The sequence below is a fragment of the Euprymna scolopes genome, chromosome 40, assembly GCF_053919585.1.
Source record: "Euprymna scolopes isolate OS-2025 chromosome 40, ASM5391958v1, whole genome shotgun sequence".
NCBI classification, from domain to species: domain Eukaryota; kingdom Metazoa; phylum Mollusca; class Cephalopoda; order Sepiida; family Sepiolidae; genus Euprymna; species Euprymna scolopes.
This window is the reverse complement of record NC_136521.1, coordinates 12,008,059-12,027,619: the sequence shown is the minus strand read 5'-3', so window position 1 is coordinate 12,027,619 and position 19,561 is coordinate 12,008,059. Positions and strand designations below refer to the sequence as shown.

At 35.2% G+C, this 19,561-nt stretch overlaps 1 protein-coding gene across 1 annotated transcript in view; it reads left to right on the top strand.

Moving 5' to 3' along the window:
- The window catches only part of LOC145265368 (S-crystallin SL18-like), a 57,529-nt gene extending 50,699 nt beyond the window's left edge, over positions 1–6,830 (top strand). The window contains exon 7 of the mRNA XM_080121152.1: positions 6,345–6,830. Within this exon, the coding sequence (XP_079977278.1) occupies positions 6,345–6,509 (165 nt within the window). The 3' untranslated portion in view covers positions 6,510–6,830. The remainder of the gene's footprint in view (positions 1–6,344) is intronic.
- Positions 6,831–19,561: the final 12,731 nt, after the last annotated feature.

The window sequence follows — 19,561 nt, the reverse complement described above, 5'->3', positions numbered from 1 at the left end:
TCTTAATACTTTATAATTTAATAATCCTTTATTTTAATTCTTTATCTCTTCTTTGCATGCCCCGTTTTTTTATCTGTATTTTCTGTTTTATTCTTTAAACTTTCCTATTTATCTAATATATTTACTTAAATTTTACTATATGAATTTACTTACTTTTTTTCCTGAAATTGCAGATACCAGCCATTTTCTCCCCTTAAATAATTTTTATTCTTTATTTTTATTCTTATTTTATTTTATTTTATATTATATATTATATTTTATATTTTATTTTTTATTATATTTTATTTATTTATTTATTCTTTATTTTCTATTTATTTATTATATATTTATTTATTTATTTTTATTTTCCTTTTTTATTTTCCTTTTAGTGTCGTTTAACAACTCTTGCTGACAATTTTTTAAATGATGACTTGTACATTTCAGTTGACCTATATTATTTTGCCCTATATATATTTTCGCGCCTTTAACATTTCCTTTCTGGGTCATTTTGACTTTTGTTTCCCTTTATTTTATATTTTATATTTAACTTTATCATTTTTTTTCTCTCTCCTTTCTCTTCCCAGATCTTTTTTTATTTATAGTTATGTCTCGGAAGAAGAGTGAAAAGCACATCTTATTTTTCTTTTATTAATATTATTTTTTTCCTTGTACACATTTTTTGTGAATTATTCCATGGATTTCTGCCTTTGGATTATTATGGACCATCTTCTTCCAATTACGGGATTTCCTTGGATTTCACTTGTACAAATGGAAATTCTTTTAACTTTCTTGAAGTTTTACATTTGGATTTTACCGTCACTGGATTTTTTATCTTTCACCAGACAATCCATTCATGTGTGATCGCCTTTTTCTTTGCCATATTCCCTCTGCTTAACTTATTTTGTTTTCAAGTAAGATCTTTAACTTACTTGTTGTTTCATCAAATACTTCTGCATGCAAAATCCGACCCCGCATTTTGCTAATTTCTACCGTCTGATGAGAAGGAAAGTATTTCTTCGAAACTCCGCGGATTAAGGACTATCCATTTATCTTGTGTTTCCTTTTCAGATTAAATATGTTTTTAACTCATTTCAAAGTGTTTTTTAACATATTTTATTAATTGTTTGCTCATATATATATATATATATATATATATATATATATATATAAATATATATATATATATATATATATATATATATATATATATATATATATATAACACGGAAATTACATAATTATGTAATTTCCGTGTTATATTTTTATGTCATTGCTCTGTTTACCACATTGAGCTCTCATACCCGGATTTCCTCCTGGAATTATTCCATTATAACACTGTATATATATATATATATATATATATATATATATATATATATATATATATATGAAGGCTTCCTTCAGTCTTGACAGACTATGAATATCCACTGTAAGGGTGCCTGCGTGTGAAATTTTTGTGACAGGGGTTGCGCCACACCTCTCCTGAGTCGACATTGTTGAATACCAGTGCCAAGTGGATGTTCGAGACGATTGGAATGCCAAGATAAGTGGAAAGCACATACAGCGGCAAGAATTCCCAAATGGTCACCCATCTGGTACTAACGTTGCTTAACTTTGGTGATCTGTCGAGAACCGGTGTGTCAACATGATTATTCCGTATATATATGGCACAATGACGTAGCCTTTTTTAAGGGAGCTGGAGGCTTCTACATTATATATCTAGCTTCTAACCTTGTGTCTAACTTTGTGATGAAGTTAAAAACGTTTTATGCATGTGTTTTGTGGGGTTGGGAAGGTTAGAGCCTGTCGGTTAGGTTTGAATGACATGACATGTTATGAAACCTCACCGGGGTCAGATTAATTTAAGAAAGGTCAGACTTACACGCGGATATCTGAAGTTGGAAAAAAAATAAAACATTGCTCTCTCTCTCTCTCTCTCTCTCTCTCTCTCGCTCTCTCTCACCCCCTTCCTCTCTCTTTCTTTATTGGAAGAGAGAATTGAAATATGATTGTATTGTAAATATATATTACAATAGATAAATGCAAGAATGAAAAGTAATATGGTTAATATTGCAGCATTAAGAATTGATTATATAATGTTATAAATTGAATGTTTAAAAAATTCTTATTGCTGCAATACTTTAAGTTAGAAATTTTTTATATTTTTTACTGGAATACCTTGTCCCTTTCTTTTCCAATTTGAACAACTAGTCCTTTACTTTTCCATGTTTAAGCTTAACCATATTACTTTTCATGCTCGCATTTTTCTATTGTAATCCATGATTTTTCCAGACTTCTAATGAATTCATTTGTTCTTTTTTTAATTTCATTCTTAGTTTTTACCCCCATAAATACATATATAAGAACAATGTACGGCACTCGTCTGCTTTCAATAAAATCCTCCAATTATCATCCTTTCTCTTTTTTTTAAATTACACTTTCACTCCAAACAAGGCACGTTGCCACTTTGATGTAGGGGGCTACTATCAGGGACCTAAGTTGCATGGGTACTATGTAGGGAGTTTAGTAGCAAGATGTCTGTTTACATTACACTTGAACTTCTGCATGCCAGTACAGTTGGGGAAGCAGGAAACCGGAAGAGAATTCCAAAGTCCTGCAGTTCTGAGGAAGAAGCTATTAGGGTAAAAGGCTTTCTTACAGGGATCTCAACTGTGTAGGGGTGGGATTTCGCTGCTTGTCGGGTTTGTCAGGGGTATTTTCGTCGAGGGAGTACAAGGGCTTGTAGTTCGTCAGAGCATCAACCATTAAAATACTTGTAAAACAGGTAGAGGGATGTAACATTACGTCGATGGGACAGGGGCTGAAGTTTAGATGGCAGTTCGGGACCTATTAGGTTGGCTACTCTCTTTTGAACCCTGTCCTGGAGCAAGAGACTAGTAGCAGATGCACCAGCCAAAATGTGACAGCAGTACTCCATACATGGGCGAATGGTGGCTTTGTAGAGGTACAGAATACTTTCAGGCGTAAGTAACTTTTTAGCACGATAGAGAGAGAGAAAGAGAGAGAGAGAGAGAGAGAGAGAGAGAGTCCACCTTATTTGCAACAGCCTTAGCAATAATCTCGATGTATCTATTCCAACTCATATTTCCTATGAAGAAGCTTAAACGAGGTGCTTTCAAGTAAAGTATCTCTAGCCATAGCTATTGATGGTTGGTAAGGTTATATGTAATTAATAAAGGAAACGAGCTTTGTCTTGGCAAAGTTGAACGTTACCGTCCATTTTTTATCCCATTCCACTACAGACTGAAGGTCTTTCTCTAGGGGTTCGGCGATTACCTTAGATATTAGTTTTCGGCGATTACCTTAGATATTAGTTTTCCTCAGGTGCCTGCTATAGAGCGTGGTGTCGTCTACAAATATACCAATCTCAGAGACAATTTTATCAGATAAGTCATTTATGAATATCAGAAATTTGTTATTTCTGATATAAAGAAATCGATCCCTGAGGCACACCCGTATTTATATCACACACACACACACACACACGCACACACACACACATATATATATATATATATATATATATATATATATATATATATAATAAAAATTACAATTAAATTTACCAAAATGATCCAAGATGGTAAAACTAAAGTATATTATAAATATTAAAGAATTAATATTTATAAAGTAATCTCAACCATATGTAAAAGCTCGATAAAATCAAATAGGAGATAGAGCTTATAATAATGAACCAGTCTACATATATAATCCAAACCAAAATACTAATCGCAATACCTCTAACCCACCCAGTCGCATCAGAACAAAGAAAAGTATTTGGTTTAATCCTCCATTTAGCGTAAATGCCAAAACTAATATACCTAAGGAATTCTTCGACACTACAAAACTTTCAAATACCCACACAGATATAGTTCTATTTTCAATAAAAACTCAATTAGGATTTCCTATTCAACAATGCCTAATTTAGCACAAAGAGTCTTAACATCTAATAACAAAAAATTAAATTAGCCCAAAAAATCCCTTTCCCAATTAAACCCAAAACTAACTATAATTTTAATAACAAACATCCTTGCCCACTCAATAATGATTGCATCCATAAATATGTTATATATTCATGCACAATTACTGAGCTCCCACGCAATCCTCCCATAACAGACACTAATATTTCGTCTTCTTGTTATCCTTCTTCCCATCTTCCATCTGATATAGTTACTAATCCAATAAGCCACTCGAGCAGCCCTCCATCTACAATCATACAACTAGCAATAATAATAATAATAATAATAATGATAATATTAATGAGTATAATAATATTTCTCCTAACAGCCATCCTAACACCAACAACACTCATTATCCACTCCAAAATAGTCCTCATACAATCATTGTCCCACCATTTGTTGAACACTATGAACAAAATCCAAAACTATTTAGCTAATACAAATCAGCAAATTAATATTAATATCAGACCCCGAGCTTTTAATAACGTACATACATATATCGGCGCTACTTCAACATTAATTAAGAAAAGAATATCAAACCACATTTCTTCTTTTAACAACTATAATTCTAATAATAACCAAGGAACTTCTCTAACCACTTTAATTTAAAAACTTAACTCTAATAATACCCCCCCTCTCAATCAAATGGACCATCATAAAAAGGTAAAGTCTTATACTCCAGACTCATGTCGCCTCTGCACAACCGAAGCTATAACTATAATTACTTCCCTTCAAAGTAACAATATAATAAATTCGAAAAACGAACTGATCTCTTTCTGTAAACATAAGTCTAAATTTAATTATGGTAATTTTTAACTTTTTTTTTCTACATACTTTCTTAATACTTTATAACTTAATAATCCTTTATTTTAATTCTTTATTTTTTTCTTTGCTTGGCCGGGTTTTTTATCTGCAATTTCCATTTTAGCCTGAAAATATTCCTATCCATCTAATATATCAATCTACCCACACATTTATACTCTGTATGTATATTTACTTATATTTTACTATATACATTTACTTACATACTTACTTGCTTTATCCTGCATTTGCAGATACCGGCCAACCTCTCCCCTTAAATTGTTTTATTTTTTATTTTATATTTTATTTTTATTTATTTATGTTTTTTTATTTAATGTTTATTATTTATTTATTCATTCAATTTAGTGTCTTTTGACAACTCTTGCTGACATTTTCTTAAATAATAACCTGTACATTTCAGTTTACCGTTTTTTTGCCCTATATTTTTCGCGCTTTTTAACATCTTTTTATCTGGGCCATTTTGATATTTGCTTTTCTATTTTATATTTAATTCTATCTCCATTAATTGTTTTTTCTCTTCTCTGATCTTTCTTATTTACATTATGTCTTGGCAGCCGTGTGAAAAGCATATCTTATTTTTCTTTTATAAATATTATTGGAATTTTTCCTCTTTTCTTTGTCATATTTGTGAATTATTCCATGGATTTTGACCTTTTGGATTATTTTGGACCATCTTCTAATTACGTGATTTCCTTGGATTTTACTTGTGCAAATGGAAATTCAATTAACTTTCTTGGAATTATATTTTTGGATTTTACCGTCATTGGATTATTTACCTTTCACTAGACTATCCATTCACGTGTAATCACCTTTTTCTTCGCCATATGCCCTCTGCTTCACTTTTTGTTATCAAGATCTTTGACTTACTTGCAGTTTCATCAAATACTTTTGTATGCAAAATCCGATCCCGCATTTTGCTAATTCCTACCCTCTGAAGAGATGAAAAGTATTTCTTCGAAACTCCACACATTAAGGACTATCCACTTATCAAATGTTTCCTTTTCAGATTAAATGTTTTAACTCTTTTTCAGGGTGTTTTTAACATGTTTTATTAACTGTTTGCTCCTATATATATATATATATATATATATATATATATATATATATATATATATATATCTTCATATATATAGATATATATATGCATATATATATATACATACATATACATACATATATATATATATACATACATATACATACATGTATATATATATATATATATATATATATATATATATATATATATATATATATACAGGGTGGGCCAAAATAAGGGTCCTATCTTAAATTTGAATAACTTCCACACAATAAAAGTTAAACTCACCAAACTTTATGTGTGTGTAGACTAACCCTTCCGAGATTTTTTTGAAATAAACAAAACAAATTTTGGCCGAAAAACACTTCTTAAAACTTACATGAATTTATGAATTTTTTAAAAATAGGACCCTTATTTTTGCCCACCCTGTGTGTATATATATATATATATATATATATATATATATATATATATATATATATTGCCTTATTTTCTTATGTTTCTCTGTACCTTTCCTTTTTCAGATGACGATGTGTGACTTGATGTGTTACTGCGCCCTGGAGAATCCATTGTTGGACAACGCCTACTTGCTCCACCCATATCCTAAGCTGAGGGCCTTGAGGGACCGCGTTTCGCGTAACCAGCGCATCAACAGCTACTTCACGTTACGCAACTATACCGATTTTTAACTTCGATAAAAAAAGAACAACTCGAACATCTTTCTAAATGATGCGATAAAAAAAATCGTCCAAAAACAGAAACAGAAACAAGTGTATTTCAGCATCCCAATTAGGCAAACAGTTGAAAGGAACGGATTTAGCTGACTATACTAAAGCATACACACAACACATTTTCAAATAGAATTTGTTTGATAAAACGTAATTCCATGAAGTAAATCTAAAATCATCTATATTTATTTTGTACCAGCAAGGGCACCTGGCGTTGCCCGATCGTAAAATACGCTTAAATATGATATTTTAATTTGCCTAAATTTCATATTTATTATTATAGAGTCAATTATATATTATATTGTACCTAATATACAGTCATGCTTCCAAAAGTATATATATATATATATATATATATATATAAATATATATATATATATATATATTTATTTTTGAAAGTGTAGGTATTTAATTATTATAGTAAAAAAGAAATAATAATTATATATATATATATATATATATATATATATATATATATATATATATATATATATATACAAAGGAGCCACCACTTATTAAGGCCCCGAGGGCACTCAAGGATCAGGGTTAATGGGTATACATAAGTAGTGGAAATTTTGTAAATTGGATTATTTAGGGTGGTGGTTCATCAAAAACTTGTTTACGTTGGACTTGAAGACAGTCAAATTGTAGTCAGCTGGAAAGCAGACAAACGGAAGATATTTATACATATATGATTGGCGTGCCATCGGGTAGAATCGAAACCGAGACCAAAACATAGTTTCATGATTGAAACTATGTATACAAGTTAAACAAAGCCTGAAGTCTATTTGTACTCAATCTGGTTAGACTGCGGAAAGAAGTGTGAATTTTATAGAATCCAAGCTGGTTTTCATAACAACAATGTTTTTGATAGACAAGATGCAAGCAAGGGCAGTCGGACGGTCTACAGATTTTTATAATTATATGCATAAATAAACATATACTTACAATTATTTCCTAAAAAAAAAATAATGCTGGTAACTTTTCTATCTTAAGAAGTTAAAAGAAACAATTACTTTTCACACTGTCTTTATATAACACTATGCTAGCTGTTCCTGTCCGGCGTTTCCCGGGAAGCAATGCAATCAATTAGTTTTAATTTTTATTTGTTTGCACGTTTTTTTTTTTTTAAACTATACAGAAAACTTTTTCATCAAGGTAGATACGATAAATACAAGGTAGATAAAAATACATCATCAAGGTAGAAAACTCTTATTATATTCTTCATTTAAAAATAAGAGTTATCCTCCCTGCTAACTTTTATTTTTAGGTGATTATTTAAAAATGTTTCAGATTATCGATCATTTAGGTTGTCTAATGTTACCCACGTTTGCTCATGTGTATGCATGTAGAGACCCAACACGTTGTAGATATCGTCGCAAAGGAAACTAAGATAAAGAAAAACTCGACTCGTTTTTCCCGTTGAAACAACTACATTTATTTCCGGGTACTTTCCCGAATAAGACCTTGTCTCTTGTTCAAAACTGTCGCTCTCAGCCCACCCGTCTATCTCTGACTTCCTGAACGTGATCCTGATCACCGATCTATGCACACGTTCCTCTTTTTATAATCTTTTTCCTTGCCTTGCTGTTACATTCATCCAGTACACGGCTCGGTCATTTGTATACAGCTGTCATACGTGCGTCCTCGCTCTGTTACATTCGGACTAAATACTCTTTTAAATCGATTGCAGTGAAAGGGCGTTATATTGTAAATAACATGGTACAACAATTAAAAAAAAATTCACATTAACTATTTAGAAAAGTAAAGTTTAAGACTATTTGGGTTTCACTTAAAACAATAAAAGTACAGAATAGTTAACACCCGATAAATCATAATCTAAAATTTTAAAAAATAGCTGGTTTTGACGCATGAAAATGATTGATATGATTTTTCAAAAATCGTATCTAACCGGGTTCGGTAAGGATTTTATTTTTATGCGTTTGGCATACTTTTTTTTTTTAATTTTAACTTATGAGTTCTTCGAGTGTTGACTATTCTGTATTTTTACACCCCCGTTCCTTTCAGCTGCCCAGATAATTAGTGTGATGAATATACACTTTGTCCAAAATAATCAAATAAAGAACAAACGTCGACAGGAAATGCTAGTGGCCGACACAGATTCTCAACTCTGTGCGAAGGATCTGGACCGATCCACTATTTATTCCCTGAACTAACAACAGCCGTTTTGTTGTACTGACCTTTCGACTAACCACTGATCCTTCTTCAAAAAGAAGTTCTACTTTCACTTAAAAAAAAAAAAAGAAAAAAGAAAAAAAAAACAGTACGGCATTTTCACGGCTATTTTATGCGTCGGCAATTGCAATTCAGCCGAGGAAATCCTATGAATTTTATTTTTTTTTTTTTTAATAAATAAAATTTTTGAACATTTCTTTTTTTTAATAAATAAAAAAACAGAAACACGATTTTCTTTTCTTTTTTCTCCTTTTCTTCCCTGCTTTCTGTTTTCTGTGTTCTGTTTTACAAAGTAAAAACAATGTGATTTTTTTTTTGTTGTGAAATTTGTGCGCTTATGAGAACACACTGGCTCGGCGGATGATATCAGTCAGTCAGAATCGTTGGCGCATATGCGAAATGGAAAATAAAACGACATTGGCTTTTAAAATAGGATATAAGAATGCAGTTTATAAATTCACTGATTTCTTTATTGAAATTGCTCTAGACAAGATATGAAACCATTTAATGCACATCAATAATATAAATCTCACCTGTCTGTTTAAATGTATGTATGTATGTTTGTATATGTGCCTGAAACTTTCGACACAGGCGACTGATTTTCAAGAGATCGGTATCCTTTTGAAGCTCGACCCTTCGGACGACAAATATCGAAAAATTGGCTAAAAATACTACTTCACCCTCAACTGGGCACTTTTCCACAGGGAGTGGTCGCTTTTTTCGCTGATATTTTCGAAAGTCATCTCTCTTTTCGATTGACTGCCCTTAATTTAAACCTTCGCCACTTTCGGTTTGGCGATGGGCATAACAGTAAATCCGTTACGTTTTTTTTTTTTTTTTTTTGCTGTTCTTTATACGTTATTTTCCTCCTTTGCGGTATGGGTTCGAACCGGTCTGCCTCCAACCATTTTTTTTTTCCTCAATACACACCTACAACGCCAGGGCAACGCCGGGCGCCCAGGCTAGTACATTAAAAACGACTTTGTGTAACATTTGCTTTTGTGTGGAAGCAAATAAATACCTATATATATATATATATATATATATATATATATATATATATATATATATATATATATATATATAATTTCCTTCCACAGTCAAACAGCGTGGCAGCTCACAAAATCATAAAAGCCAACAAAACGGAAGTCCAAGACTCGAGTTTCGCCTTAATTTGGATTCATCAGTTGGGCACATCTGAACTCGGGATTCGAAACCCGAGTCTCTTACATGCGAGACGAGTACTCTGCCACTTGAGCAACCACGCCACCCCGCGGCGAAATACGACTATGGAATGAACCTATTTCGCTTCAAACAAAGGAATGTGGCTATCCAACCAAGGAAAACCGAAGCCGATGTTTTACAAGTAGACGTGTTACACTCACTAAGACGATGTCATCCAACATGCTTACCTAGCGATCATTTAGTAATCTTTTATATAAATCTCACCTGTCTGTTTAAATGTATGTATGTATGTATGTATGTATGTATGTATAAAACGTTCGACAGAGGCGACGGATTTTCACAGGGTCGATATCGTTTTGAAGCACGACCTTTCGGAAGACAAATACCGAAAAATTGGCCCAAAACATTAATTCCTTCACCTTCAACTGGGTACTTTTCTACAAGGAGGGGTCGCTTTTTTCGCCGATATTTTCGAAAGTCATCCCCTCTTTTTGCTTGACTAGTCTTAATTTTAATCTTCGCCACTTCCGCCACGTTTTTTTTTTTTTTAACATTCTTTTCCCCCTTCGTGGTACAGGTTAGAGCCTGCCTGCCTACTACCAGGCTAGTAGAAACTAAATACTGAAACAATTCTGTGAAAGGTATCTCACCCCCCCACACACACGCACATACTTCACTATGGTATCTGAGGTGCAGGGGAGAACTAATCAATAAGGCTGTTGGAAAAGATGGTTCGATCATTACATCATATTTTAAGATAATTTGTTGACATCTATGTAGACGTCACAACTATTCATGGCAACACTTTGAAGAGCATTGGTGACCAACATCTTCTGATTTTCTCTTTGTTCTGATCTAAAGCACATGGTGCAATGAAGAAAACGTAACTCGTTTTTTTTTTTTTTTACCTTTACTTATTAACAGACTCTAGACATTTCCCACAAGGGCTGTTTCCTTGTGCAGCTCTAGGAGGTCCACCTTCTTAGGCTTTGCTTTCTCTCTTTGAGCATGTGTTAGTTTATTGCTAATGACCTGATGCGGCTAGAGGTTATATCCTAGGCACCCAAAATCAAATTAAATTAGACCATTCCTTTAATGACTATGCCCCTGCTGATAGTGGTGTAATGCTGTTCCTGTGCAATTCTAGGAGGTCCACCCTCCCAGGTTTTGCCTTCTCTGAGAAAGGGGTTAGTTTATTGCTAATCGCCTAAAGCATCCTTAACGATAAATGCCGACGGGGCTGTCCAGGCACATTTTACAGGTCAGAGTGTCCTTCTCAGGGGCGCTGACTTCTCAATCCCATTTTCCGACACTGCTATATAATTTCTTGCAGCGGGAAAGAACTAAAAACCGCGCATATGAATTATGCGGCTACTGCTGCTCCTGTTACCAGCGCTAACGGCTCTGTTACCAGAATGAGCCGAGGGTATATTTTAATTTATTTATTTATAAATGAGTTACTATGTATCCAGGCCAAAAGCCGCTCAAGTTGTTACAAGAAAGGTCCCCTTTTCTTGTAAGAAAAATATTAAATGAGTAAAAATGAGATTAGATAGACCGAGATTCGAACCTTGTAAGCAAGGTTCAGAAATGGAATGTAGAATTTTGATTGTTCAGTTTTCACATAAAATAGTTTAGATATATTGATTGTTCAATTCTTTTATGAAAACGGAATTAAAATAAGGTCAGTTAGAAGAACGAACGATAGAAAATTAAAAACATATTGAAAAATAAGTTAGGTCAAAAATAGGTTAGGAGAATTCTTTATTGGCATCAATTAAAATGAATGGCTCTCGTCTTGGGGGAGGCCTCAATTTTTGACAGGCTTCTGGGCTTGACCTTTACTCCTGATCTTAAATGGAATACGTACATCAAATCTGTTGCCAAGGCCGCTGGAAAAATGGTCGGATCCTTCTATCGATCCAGTAGATATCTCACTGCTGATGCAATTCTCTATCTATATAAGAGCCAGATACGTCCAAGGATGGAATACTGTTGCCACATATGGGCAGGAGCTGCTAGAAAGGACTTGTCCTGCCTTGATAGGGTTCAAAATACACTTCGTGGCCTGGTGGGAGATGTCCTTTTCTCTTCGCTGCAACCTCTATCTCACAGAAGAGATGTTGCGAGTTTGTCTCTGCTTTATCGTTAGTTTCATGGAAAGTGTTCAACTGAGCTTCAATCTATGGTCTCCCCTCGCCAAACTTTCACAAGAAACACTAGACTAGCTGAAAACATTATCAATAATTTTCCCCACTCTTTATCTGTACCTAAACCTAAACATAGATTCCATGATCAAAGCTTCTTTCTTAGAACTGCACGCCTGTGGAATTGTCTTTCGTTTTCCTGCTTTCCAGCTGTCTATAATATGGTTGTCTTCAAGTCCAACGTGAACAATTTTCTGATGAGCCGTTCCACTTAAGTTAACAAATTTACCGAACTTCCATTACTGTTGATTACTATATTGTCCTTTTGACTACTCTACACTCTTTAACCCTTATCCTCGAGTGGCCTATCGACCTTGATAAGTGGTGACGCCTATGTAAAAAAAAAAGTGTGTTTTGGAAATGTATGTTTAAGCCACGTGAGTTCCCCACGTGTGTGTGGCACGTGTTTGAAGCCATACATGACGTCATAGCAGAAAATGAATTCTCAATATAGTTTTGCTAGTTTTAGGAGATTAGACAGTTGGACAGACGGGAGACAGAGCTGAGATTGGTCAGAAAAGGGCCCCCTTTTGGAGCGAAGGGTTAGAAAGTGTCAATCATGTAGTTGAATTTGAATTCCTGGAACCATCATCATTGCAACCGGCCGAATGTAATAAAAGAACACATCATATTTTGTAACTGCGTCTTCGTGTCATCAATTCTACCAAATTGAAGGTAATGTGAACTAATCGTTAATATGAAGTTTGTGTCCTCTCATTTTTTTTTTTTTTTTTTTATTACATTTTCACCCCAAACAAGGCAAATTGCCACTTTGGTGTAGGGGGCTACTATCAGGGGCAACAACTACTGGGGTACTATGTAGGGATTTGGGCAGCAAGGTGTCGGTTCACGTTACACTTGAACTTCTGCACGTCAGTACTGTTGGGGAAGCAGGGACCTGGAATGGAATTCCAGAGTCTTGCGGTTCTGGGAAAGAAACTATTGGAGTAAAAAGATCTTTTACATCTAGGGACCTCTACAGTGTGGGGGTGGGATCTAGTAGCCTGTCGGGTTTGTCGAGGGTGCTCGCGTCGTGGGGGCACAAGTGATTGCAGTTCGTCAGAGCATTCACCATTAAAATACTTGTAGAACAGGCAGAGGGATGCAACATTTCGTCGATGGGACAGAGGCTGAAGCTTAGATGCCAATTCAGGGCCTATCAGGTTTGCGACTCTCTTTTGAACCTTGTCAAGGAGCGAGAGACTAGTAGCAGATGCACCAGCCCAGATGTGGCAGCAATACTCCATACATGGGCGAATGGTGGCCTTATAGAGGTACAGGATACTTTCGGGTGTTAGTAGTTTTCTAGCACGGTAGAGAGAGCCTACCTTTCTTGCAGCGGCCCTGGCAATGCCTTCAATGTAATTGTTCCAACTCATGTTTCCTGTGAACGTTAGGCCAAGGAGTTTGAAAGATGGACTCTCAGATAAAGAGTCGTTGGCCATTGCTATGGGTGGTAGAGAGGGTTTCTTGTAATTATTGAATGAAACTAGTTTAGTCTTGGCAGCATTGAACGCGACCAACCACTTTTGTCCCCATTCCACTACAGATTGGAGGTCTTCCTCTAGTGTTTCTGCCATTTCTTTAGAAATGTGTTCATTCGTCTTCCTGTCGTGTCTGCCATAGAGTGTAGTGTCATCAGCATATATACCCATCTCAGAGGCAATGTTGTCGGGGAGGTCATTTATGAATATCAGGAACAATAGAGGTCCAAGGATAGAACCCTGGGGCACTCCCGCATTTATATCATATTGTTTAGATGTGCGACCGTCGAGGACAACCTGGATTTTTATTTTTTAATATTTTATATGAACATTGTCTCCCTCGTCGTTATTAATGAACATTGTGTATAACTTATCTAAGTAATGCGTCCCCTCTTCTCCATCTAAGAATGGCTGTCCCCTCCTGTGTCATAAGAACTGATAACCCCCCTCTTTCAATATGTGTTAAAGAACTGATCACGACCTCTCTCCTCTTTACAATATATGTAATAAGTTCACAGACTGTAAAATGTCGTTCTTCCTTTCTCTTCTTCCCCTCATCAATATATACGTCCGCCGTCTCTAGTAAATATGAATGCCCCCATTCTACCTCTTTAAAAGATCCCACCTATACAACAGAGTGTAAAGGTTAATTAACCCTAATATTTGAGTGGTGTTTAATATCGAAAAGTAGTAACTCATAAGCAAAGAAATAAAAAAGGAATGCCGTCGGGCTTGCTCAGGCAATTTTAGTTCAACCTCAAAGGCGCTGGTTTGTCAAATCACACTTTCCTGACCTTGTGTCTAATCTTACTTCTATGGGAGAGAGATAAATAAATAAAATGAAACTTTTATCTTAAATTTTAAAAAATACACTCGGCCTATTCTGTTGTTCATAGTACGTTTCTATTTACTTATCCCCCCCCCCCCCGAGAGCAGAGTTAGAAACTTTATCCTCGAGTGGTTTTGGCCTTCATAAATGATTACTCAGTAAAAGCAACATCGTATTCATTATTTTCAGTCTGATGCATCATCCGACTGACAATCTATCCATCTCGATAACGCTTATCTCCGAGTGGCTTTTGGCCTTGATAAGCGGCGATTCATACATCTTACCTCGTATGTCGTATATCGTTCATGAGAAATATTACTCACCGTGATCCGGCCTTCTGAATCTTCATACGTTTTCATGTCTCCCCACGAGGGCACAGTTAGATACCATATTAATTTATTTTTATTTCGGACTATTAGTCTCATCTTTATTAGTTGTTGTTTTTTTCATCATTTTATTGGATTGTTTATTCACAACGTTTCGGCCAACTAATTCCTCTGGCCTTCGTCAGGTGGTAACCGCGACGGATAGGAACTTCGAATCTCCTAACTGCATTCTCAGCCATCACTGCCATCCGTAGTTGTTGTCGTCTCACCACATTTTTGGCCAATTAACGTCTGGCACGCTTTGGGTGGGATTGAAACCGCTATCTTCAGACAATGCTCATCTGGAACCGTAGAGATTCAACGTTTATATCAACTGCGCTTCGGGGCCTGTGGCGCAGTTGATAGAGACGTAGTCCGAAATAAAAATAAATTAATATATATAATGCTCATCTCAAAAATGAATTCCAATTAAGGAATAATATATATAGTTAGATACCATGTTCATAATATGTGAAAAATCCAGCCCAGCCAAAAAGGGTAGTTTGAAATCGGATAAAATTTTTAATTTCCTCAGTCTAGAATGATTTCTCATTAATTGAACGAGGGCCGAAAAAATGAAGTAACACTACAATTTGTGTCATTTATTTGCAACAAATATGAAAATTACTTTTTAAATATTAAGTTATGCACAAGGCCATCAAAATTGTGGGGTAAAAGAGAATAGTTTGTCTGCTTTATGAGTCTATTTTGCTCTTAGCTATAATAATTGCAATCGCCTTAGTACCACATTCACTCCAGGGTCAATCATATGCAAATGAAAGAGATGGATAAAAGGTACAGATATATAAAAAGATAGCCAGATAGAAAGATAGATAGAAAGATGGAAAGATCGCTACCCACCTAGATAGATAGATAGATAGATAGATAGATAGGGCGGACCTGTACGAGAGTGCCCACCCCCTAAAAATGAGTGTTTTCTTCCTTTTTTTTAAGTTATCTTTCCGACGATTATCATTTATTACAAACATTAGCAGAAAAAAAAATGGAAAATGGAAAAGAAAGAAATTGAATGACTTTTAAGAAGGGAATTCACCATTCAATGGACTGTAAGTCAGGTAGCAATGAAGTAGAACGTTATAATGAAAAAGTGAACCCTCTTTTTAAAAGTCATTGGTTTATTTGTTTGCTTTTTTTTTTTTTTTGGTGTTTTTTTTTTTTTTAATTTTTATCTGCTATTATGAATTTAAATTTTTATCTGCTATTATGATAAATTTTTTCTGCTATTATGATAATGAAGTTTGTCATTTACGATAATCGTCGGAAGCCAAATAAAATGTAAAACACGCCATTGGGGGGGGGCACTCTCGTACAGGTCCGCCATAGATAGAAATATAAAAAGAGGTAAAAAGAAAGATAAAAAAAAATATGTAGATAAAATACATAAGTAAAAAATAGATAGAGAGAGGAATAGATAGATAGAGAGAGAGAGAGAGAGAGAGAGTAAAAAAGAGAGAGAGATAAATAGAGAGCTCACTTATCTTCCAAATCACATCATTCGTAGACATTTATGCTGACGACACTACCATCTATGGAAGCACATCAAAGACCGTAAACGACCAAGTTCTCTCTGATTCTCTCTTCTGCGTGATACAATGGGAAAAGATGTGGCTGGTTACTTTTAATGTATCTAAGACCAAGCTTCTATCTTTACATCATCAACGCTCTGATCCTCATCTGGCATCAATTGAAATGAATTGCTCTCCTCTTGAGGAGGTTCCATGTTTTGATAAGTTTCTGGGCTTGACCTTTACTCCTGATCTGAAATGGAACACATACATCAAATCTGTTGCCAGGGTCGTTGGAACAATTATGAGGTCCTCCTATCGATCCAATAGATATCTCACTGCTGATGAAAATCTCTATCTATATAAGAGCCAAATACGTTTAAGGATGGAGTGCTGTTGCCACATCTGAGCAGGAGCTGCTAGAAAATCTTATTCTGCCTTGACAGAGTTCAAAATAGACTTCGTAGCCTAGTAGTGGATGCCCTTTTCTCTTCCCTGTAATCTCTTTCTCACAGAAGAGACGTTGCAAGCCTGTCTATGCTTTTCGTTATTTTCATGACAAGAGCTCGTCTGAGCTCCAACCTATAGTCCCCGCTCGCCAAACTTTCACAAGAAACACTCGTCTAGCTGTAAACACTATCAATAATTTCCCCCACTCTTTATCTGTGCCTAAGCCTAAACGTAGATTCCATGAACAAAATTTCTTTCTTAGAATTGCACGCCTGTTGAACTGTCTTTCGTTTGCTTGCTTTCCAGCTGTCGTCAAGTTCAATGTAAACAAATTCTTGATGAGCAACTCCCCTTAAGTAATCCAATTTACCGAATTTCTACTACTAACGATTATTATGATATTATCCCATTGACTACTGTACACTCTTTAACCCTTATCCTTGAGTAGCCTCTAGACCTTGATAAGTGGTGACGTTTATGTAAAAAAAAGGGTTTAATTTGCTATTATCATTTGTCAAATCCTAGGCCTTTGTCCTTTCACTTCGTTCTTTTTAGTCTGTTTTTAGAGAGAGAGAGAGAGGGGGGGGGAGAGAGAGGGAGAGGGAGAGAAAGAGAGAAAGAGAGAGGGGGAGAGGGGACATTCACCCACCTCGGACAAAAAAGTATAGTATCTGAACAGATACTACACTCTACGTTGTTTATTTGAAACAAATAAAAAAACACAGTATAACTTTTGAACAAATTATGCACAAGACCATCAAAATTGTGAGGTACAAGGGGATCGTTGTGAGGTACATCGGGGATCTAAAATAATTGCAATCACGATAATACCACATTTACTCACGGGGTTATCCTACAATTTGTTGTTTTTTTTTCAAAGAATGCAAACCAAGGATTTGGGATATCACTAGCATATCTAGTTTGCTGTCATATATAATACTAGCAGGGAGACTCGACGTTGCCCGGGAAAGGTCAATAAATGTTTCACCCTCGCATATTTTATTCTCATCGAAATCGGTAAAATCGCCCATTTTTCAATCCTCCACGCGGTTAATTAGTCCACAATACATTTTAGTCTACATTGCACTGTAGAGAACCTACTGTTGATTTTATAGAAATTATTTTTTTATAAATTGGCTTGAATTAAAGTTTAATATGCAAAAATCAAGTATTGTGGTTCCATTGTACTCTAAACCGAAACATGCATTTCGAACGCGCCCCTGTCATATCAAAAAACCTACTGATGACTTTATATCTCGAGCCTTTCAGTGCGGTAATAAAACTTCTCAAATGCACTCGTGATGTTAGGCTGTATAAGGAGTTGACTTTAATCAAAATCTGCTGTTCCTCCTTGCATCGGATTTTTTTCGATTATCGATATTTATAGAAGACATTCCAAAACAAAACCTATCTAAAAACAATGCCAGGCACATAAAATGCATCTGTGTGAAATTAAAAAAAATATCGGTCAACCGTTTAGGGGTCCATATGGAACTCTCTCTCTCTCTCTCTCTCTCTCTCTCTCGTTCTTTCTCTCTCTCTCTCTCTCTCTATATCACACACACACACACACACACACACACACACACACACACACAGTTCCTTTTATATAATAATAGAGATACCAAAGTTATTTTTTGGCGCTTCTACAGAATTGGAACGAGATTTTGTAGTCTATAAATGGAGTTTTCAGATAAAAACCAATGGTTTCAACTGATTTTTTTTTTTTTTTTGTCAATTCTAATAAGTTATAATGATAGCTTCCAATTTATGGAGTCAAAATTTCCCGAATTTTACTGAATCATTAAAAAAAAAAAAACTTTAATCGTATGAGCAGGTAAAAATTCTCTCGCCATCTTGTTTAAATCAAAACGGAAAATTACCTCCCTTTTGAACTCTCCTTCGCCTTACGATCGTTTTCATCAAATTCTATTTTTTATTTTCTTTAATAGATAATTTTCTACCTTATCGATTTTCGTCATTTTTGGATATAATTATCTTAAAAATACCCGGAATGCGTAGATACCATTGTTTTCATGTGAAATTCAGTTTTACGATTTCCGAAATTTCGTCCCAATAGTGTAGAAGCGCCCTGTTTTAAACTGCTATAGTAGTTTGATGAGTACTGCGTCTATCTTTTCTTTCTTGAACGAGGTGCAAAACAAAGAGTCTTTAATCTAATAAATCCTACCCCGTCTACTAAGCCCCAGCCCCTGTCCAATGCTGCGTCCCATTGTTTGTTTTACAAATACTTAAACGGGATGTTCTTTGACTAACTTGCTGCACTTGTGATCCCTCAACGTAAATGCCAACAAGACTAGCAGTAAAATATCACCTTTCGCCATAAGGATACACAAATGCCGGAAAATATTCTACTCTGATAGCTTATGTTTTTAGTGCTCTCTCTCACTTAAAGTCGGCATTAAATAACCCGAAAAGGGTTGATATGCCGTAAAAAAAAAAAAAACAACCAACCAACCTCACTTAAAGAGATAAGACAAAGCCTGGGAGGGCGGACCTCCTAGAACTGCAGCTTATGTTGTTTAGTGCTCTCCCACTGCAAGAATTTAGACACCAGGGTCAGAAAGTGGGATTGAGAAGTCAGCGCCCCTGATGAGAGGCATTCTGACCTGCAAAACGTGCCTGGTTAGCCTCTGTCGGTATTGCTCCGGTAAGGGTACCTCAGGCGATTAGTAATAAATTAACACCTCTTAAAGAGAGAAGGCAAAGCCTGGGAGGGTGAACCTCCTAGGACTGCACAGAATTTACCT